The sequence below is a fragment of the Olea europaea genome, chromosome 19 (genome assembly GCF_002742605.1).
Source record: "Olea europaea var. sylvestris chromosome 19, O_europaea_v1, whole genome shotgun sequence".
NCBI classification, from domain to species: Eukaryota; Viridiplantae; Streptophyta; class Magnoliopsida; order Lamiales; family Oleaceae; genus Olea; species Olea europaea.
The window spans coordinates 8,186,034-8,192,914 of record NC_036255.1 but is presented as its reverse complement, the minus strand read 5'-3'; the positions used below and the strand labels follow the sequence as shown (position 1 = coordinate 8,192,914).

The 6,881-nt window shown below is 35.3% G+C and overlaps 1 protein-coding gene across 3 annotated transcripts; it reads right to left on the bottom strand.

Moving 5' to 3' along the window:
• On the bottom strand, window positions 1-3,868 carry LOC111368677 (cationic amino acid transporter 1-like). 3 transcript variants are annotated; one of them, XM_022990061.1, is made up of 3 exons: window positions 3,674-3,868; window positions 2,867-3,291; window positions 1-1,690 (listed from the first exon to the last, which is right to left on the bottom strand). In XM_022990061.1, exons 2-3 carry the CDS (start codon window positions 3,279-3,281, stop codon window positions 267-269), a joined length of 1,839 nt encoding a protein of 612 aa, XP_022845829.1. In that variant the 5' UTR covers window positions 3,282-3,291; window positions 3,674-3,868; the 3' UTR covers window positions 1-266. The 3 variants fall into 3 exon arrangements, with proteins under 3 accessions (XP_022845829.1, XP_022845832.1, XP_022845830.1); XM_022990064.1 differs by having other exon boundaries at window positions 3,799-3,868; XM_022990062.1 differs by lacking the exon at window positions 3,674-3,868 and adding an exon at window positions 3,377-3,583.
• Between the last annotated feature and the right edge of the window lie 3,013 nt (window positions 3,869-6,881).

Sequence of the window (6,881 nt, the reverse complement as noted above, 5' to 3'; positions counted from 1 at the left end):
TATTGCAACCCATCAATTTTTCACATCCATATTATGTGTGAATCTGAAAGTGAAATAGTTTTATAGGTAACAACATTACATACAATCACACGTGACCATATAATATTAAAAGAGTGCTTTGTGCATGACAAGTATAAACTGGTTTGTGTACAGTAGATTACAACAGCATCTTGTTAAAAGGTTGGGAGATGTAAATGTAAATGCAAGTGAAAATACATAGAAACATTTGAAGTTGCACACGTTAATTCCAATCATCAGAAACTGTTTTAGGTAGTAGGTTCTACTGGATCAATTCTACTATCTTCAGCATCAGTGCCAGATTTTGTAACCGATGTCACATTTCCCTCCTCAATCCTCCGCCATGTGCCATCTTGCGTTGCTTTCTCTTCGAATTCCTTGGCTGTATCATAAGATGCATGGAGTCCAAAGAAGAAATAGTACAACAAGAGGACAGCAGTCCAGACTGAGAATCTTATGAATGAATCCCTGTCTATTGATCCAAGAAGAAAGATGTTAATGGCAATGGATGCTGATGGTAACCAAGGTACCAATGGAACTCCCCAAAGCTTAGGATCCCGGGCATGGGGGACGAATAGCCAAAGCCCGATTGTAGCCAATAGCCATATAGGCACAGTTATACAGTATGCAATCCAATCATTTTTAGTAGCACCCCAGTAAGCAGCGGTGGCAATTGAAGATTTAATGATAAGCAGAAGGAAAACAATAAGTTTGTTCCGGTTTTCTCTGGTCGTTTCACCACTAACATAGTAACGACGAACTAGAAGGGCAACAGCCACAAGCATGAAGATAAATAGTGTGGAGATTGAGAGGAGATTGGATAGAATTTCAAGTTTTGTGAAGAATGCAATGACTGCAGTAGCAGCAAGCATGACTATTGTGGCATTTATTGGTGTTCCTGTCTTGGGATGAACTTTGGCAAACCATGGAGGTAACATATGAGTTCGAGCTATGTGGGTTAGGTACCGGGCCTGGCCCACTGCCCCGACTAGCAACACCGATGTCATGCCCTTCAATGCTCCAGCAGCAACAACGTATTGAGCCCATCCCCACCCTACAGCTTCAAATGCCTTTGAATATGGAGCATCAGCATCAATTGATCCAAATGGCTGCATTAGACAAAGAGTTACTGCTAAGATGCAGTATAGTGCTGTGGTGATCACCATAGAGCCCACGAGGCCGATGGGGATGTCTTTGGCCGGATTCTTTGTTTCCTCAGCCATTGTCGAAACAGCATCAAAACCAACATAGGCGAAAAATAACACTGCTGAAGATTTAAAGATACCTCGTGCCCCATGTGGTGCAAAGTTGGAGTAATTCTTGGTGTCAGCTTTGATGAGGCCGCAAATTATGATGAAGATAATCACAACAATGTGGACTATTGATGCAATATAGTTAAGACGAGACGACGCCTTAGTGCTTAGAACTGCAACGACGCAAATGATTGCGATGATACCAACAGCTATGGGGTCAAGTTCATTATAATCTTTGGGTAGACCGTGGGCCGGGATTCGAAAATCTGCAGCATCCTTGTTGCAAAGGGTGGCAAAGTAGGCAGTCCATGACCGCGCCACTGCAGCACCACCAATAACATACTCAAGAAGGATATTTCCAGCAGCAATGAAGGCCATGAAGTCGCCCAGCTCCACCCGCAAGTAGGCAAATGAACCACCTGCAAAGTCAATATCGAGAATTTTTCATTTCCCCAACAAAAATGTGATTAAAAGCAAGTCAAATTTATTTCTAGATTAGTTTTTAACAAAAATAAATTTTAAAGTTACTTTTTATACTAAGAAAGATAAGAAAACTTTGACTTTTTAATAGGTAAATCTAATTATAAATAAATATTCTTTTCAGGACTCTTATTTTATTTTATTTATTTATTTTTTCATACCAGTGAAGCCAATAAACCTCAACTACAATCCAATGTATTATTCAGCATCCAACAACGTAAATAAAACGTCAATACAAGATGTGACATTTCCGTGGAAAATTTCATTGCAAATTTGTGGACTTAAATCAAAATTTGACCAATTGAACACAAACATTCGCTAATTCCAAGTATATTAGAACCAGCACGTGACAAGACATTATTGTCAATACCAAAAGATAATTGTATATAATTGACTAAGGAATTGATTTTCCCACTATGCTTAGCAGAATTTAACATTCGAGTATATAATTTCATGAACCGAAAACATGTACGTTTCAACTTATAATGCAATACATTTTGATAACACACGGATGTAACTAAATGGTACACTACTATGCCTATTGCTTGAACGTCGGAAAAATTGGTTCAAAAGCCATCCAATTTAATTTTAGAATGGTACATTAAAATATCAAGATGAAACTTAGTCAAAGGAAAATCAGTTCAACCAGGCACATGATCGGATTATCTAAAATTTTGATTTACGGTTCAACTTCAATTAAACTCTTTCATTGTTAATTCTTACTTTTTTTTCCTAATCAATGCTTGATGATTGGTCAAACTGTAAAATATCTGTTAGAAATGCCCGTGGGAAACGTAAAGGATTTTCTTCCTTACACCGAAGAAAATGAAACCGTTGAATATATTCGTTAGGCGCATGTCTGGTAAGGTAATCCGGACAATAGTGAATCATGCTAGGGAAGGAGGGGGGCAAAAAAAAGAACCAGTCTGATCGCCTAACACGGAATCGTTTATGATATTTCAGAAACCAATTCTGCTATGCAAATTCAATTTTGTTCCACAAAATTATGCAATCTTCTTTTGAAAATGATTCGAATTTCATTAGACTTGTTCGTTGTTCAAATGAAATTAGTTCGCGCATTATGTGCAGCGAACATGCACGTATTGTATGAGTACCTGCCACTGGGATTTCAACTGCAAACTCCGTGTAGCAGAAGACGGAGAGCAAGGCAGAGACGCCGGAGATGGCGTAAGAGAGTACGATGGCAGGACCAGCTCCGTCACGTGCCTCCTGGCCTGTGAGCACAAAAATTCCGGCCCCGATGACGGCTCCCATACCGAACCATATTAAGTCCCACCACGATAGTGTCTTCTTCATTTCGTGCTCACTCCGCGTCTTCACCTGCACCTCAGCCAGATCCTTGGACCGGGAAATCACCCGATCCACCAGCCGCTTCGGCGTATGCTTAATCGCATTTACGTAACTACCCCAGCTCGTAAATGACTCCTCTGGGAGAAAATCGTCCTTTGTACATGAACACCCTCTTCTCCTCGTGATTTCGGAGCTGCCGCCTCCGTTTTGAACCCCCATGCCCGGCCTCCTGCAGAATTCAAAATACCATTATAAATCAAAGAAAATTATATAATTCAGATTAAAATCGGAAATTATCTCTCCAAGAAACCTACACAAATTATATATTTCAAGAATGAAGCAAAATCAAGAAGAGCAAAACGGATTATGAAACGAAGCCCTATAAAGTCGAAATTTGTTATAGTATATGACGGAAATTGTATTCGGCAGAAGATTCTGAACTATAGCAAGTAGCTTCTGAATGTCACTTTCAATCTTCACATCGAGAAATACGAATTCACACGGCCAGATAATATTTTTATAAATAATATATATGTATGCATTCGCCTGCCTGCATATACAGTCAAAATACAATCAAACAAGTGATGTGATTAATTATTAAAGTAATCAACCTTCGATATTTGCAATCTAACTACAAAGCTACGCCTTATAAGAATAATAATAACGGAATGAAGAGGTCGCAGGATAAAACAGTCGGAGGTGAAGCCGGTAATCGGAGAAAGAGACACAGACTTACAGACAGGGACGCGAGAAAATTTGGTATACTATAGGCGTTGACACGGGAAATCTAATGGGTTAAAACCACCGAACTGACTGAAGGCCATCCAACGCCTAGTGTCATATTAGCCACCCAATTTAATTTTGTTTCATCACAATCACCCAATTTAATGATACTTGTAGAGTTTAAAGTGTAATATATAAAGATTATTACCACTACAATGCGAAAAATATAAACCCTCAAAATGTAAAACCGAACCAAACGACCAAAAGTTTCTTCAACACCACCAACGAGGTATCCTATGATATTGAGCTCAGATTTATGACACACCGGATCCAAGGGAATGGCAATGGATATACTGAGATAAGATTCGTCGAAAGCCAGATATGGAAAGCTTCCACTTAGTTACCTCTCTATCTCTATGCTTTCTCTCTATTGTTATGTCAAGTCTAAAAATGAGAGAAATGAAGAAGTCTTGTAATTATAGAGTCAAATCCATTTGAATTCGAACTTCAAATACTGTACTATGATTAACAAGAAAGTAACAACACTAGCATAGGATAATTGATCACAAAATTAAATCCAATCATTAGATTTAAACTATGATCCATACTACTCCTAAACTAACACAGTTTACTTCAACATCTCTAGACTAATCGACTTGTAGCATAGAGATGGTGTGATCCACCTCACAATACTAAGTATGAAGTTTGGTGGTCATGATAAGTGTATAACTTTAAAATATAAACATTTAATAGTTCTTTTAAATTATTATAGTCTAATTTATTGTATATTTCTTTTATTAGGTGAAACTTGGTAAATAGAAATGGAATTGAAAGAAATAAGCGAAAATTGATGAATCAAGATTCAAAGTTTTGGGACTAAAGTGTAATCACTCAAAAATTGTGTCAACCCTCATGATGAAAATTCAAGAATGTTAGGGGTCAATTTGATGCAATTAAAAGTATAATAAAAAAAGAGTGAAATATGATTAAAATATTTTCATAGATCAATTTTAAATTGCACGAGGATGTTTTAAATTTTCAACCGTAGATTAAGACCCGTTTTTGGCCTAGTAAACATTTGAATTGAAAAGAATTTACTTAGTAAAATGTAACCCTTTTGAATGATCTTTACAACTCAATTTAAATTGCTTCGAATAAATATTGCAAAAGAAAGTTATGATAAAAATACTAAAGGAGGTGTAGTGCTGAATTTTGCTGAAAGTGGTGCCGCGATGCCATGTATTACAGTGCTGAGTTTTCTCGAGAGGTGGCGCTGGAAAAAACATGAAGGGAAAATAAATACAAGAATGATGTCACTCTTGAGGGGCCGAACACATTGAGAAGAAGAACATATAATCGGTGATTAAAGAGCTCAAATCAAAAAATAAAAAAATAAAAAAAATTAAGGTTTGAAGTATTGATTGGAAGAGAAAGAAGATGTGAATGCAATATTAATATCTCTTTTTACGTTTTTATTCAAAATTCGGTTATATATTCAATTACAATCTCTTACTTTTCTTTTTTACATTATTAGTAACTAAATTTTATATTAGGGAGAATAATGTAATCTATTCAAAACCATTTTATTTCTTTTATTAAGATTTTTATTATGTTATCATATATGTATTGATTCTGTTATGAGATTAATACTTTGAATTATTTAATCACTAATTCAATGATTTTGTGAATCTATTTCGAATCGAGAGGTGCATTTTAGATTTAAACCACATATTAAATTTTGGTAATTTAACTTAACATGTAGAGATACGCATGTTATGTTATAGTGGTCGTCATATGAATTCTTAGAATAAATATTTCATTTAACTAAGATTGATTCACATAGAGATATGGAATTGAATGTAAATTTAATGAAAAATCGAGAGTGATGAGTTGAATACAATAGAAGAATTCAATCGAATACTACATTGAAAATTTGAACATTGAATTAATACCTATTGTTAATCAATAGATGAAATTGTTATACCCTAATTTCTCATTCCATATTTGAATTTTAAATCGATTGGTATGTTCACATTGCTATTTTCTTTAGTTAAGTTTAATTAGAACAACAATAATAACAATCATATTTGTTTCATTCATTAAATAAGGGTTAAAAATATCAAATTAAGTATTAAATATAGTCCTCGTGGAACGTAATCCTGATTCAAAGGTCCATTATATTACTTATTACGATATCGTACACTTATGACCCTTAAAAAAAAGAAAAGAAAAAAGCAACAGTGACCATGATGGAAAAAAAAATCGAATTAAGTGTTAATGTGACACTAAATATGAAGTTGGGTGGTCAACGTGAACATAATCAAATTGGGTGGTCAACGTAACATTAAGGCCTCGTTTGGTAGTGTTTTTTCACCCAAAAAATTGATTTTTTATCGTTATTTCATTATTTCAACCGTCATTTTCGATTTCTTCATTCACATATGGCCTCCATTTTTTTTTTAACGGTCAAAAAATCAATTCTCAAAATCATTAGATAACGAGCCCTAAATATGAAGTTTGATGATCATTGATGAATTTAACTCTCTATTAATTGGAAGTTATATTTTTCTCTTTAGGCAAAACTACGGTTAAGTTCGTAACGTTTTAGATAGTGTGAAAATAACTCCTTAATCTTTTAGATAACTTGAAAACCGCTCCCAACTTTAGAACCTGATGTTTTAACTCCCCCAACTGATTTGTTGCTATGATATTACGCGGGAAAGAGAACACGTTTTCACCGTTTTGAAAAATCGAAAACAGAAAACGACCCGAAAACGATAAAGAGAACAGGGCCTAATAGGCCCTAAATATGAAGTTGGATGGTCATTGATGAATTTAACTCTCTATTAATTGGAAGTTATATTTTTCTCTTTTGGCAAAACAACGGTTAAGTTCGTAACGTTTTAGATAGTGTGAAAATAACTCCTTAATCTTTTAGATAACTTGAAAACCGCTCCCAACTTTAGAACCTGATGTTTTAACTCCCCCAACTGATTTGTTGCTATGATATTAGGTCCATATATGACGTGAAAGTCGTCAACGATTTTAACATCTGAATTGTCTATTTCCAATCACATGGGGACCAATCTCATAAAT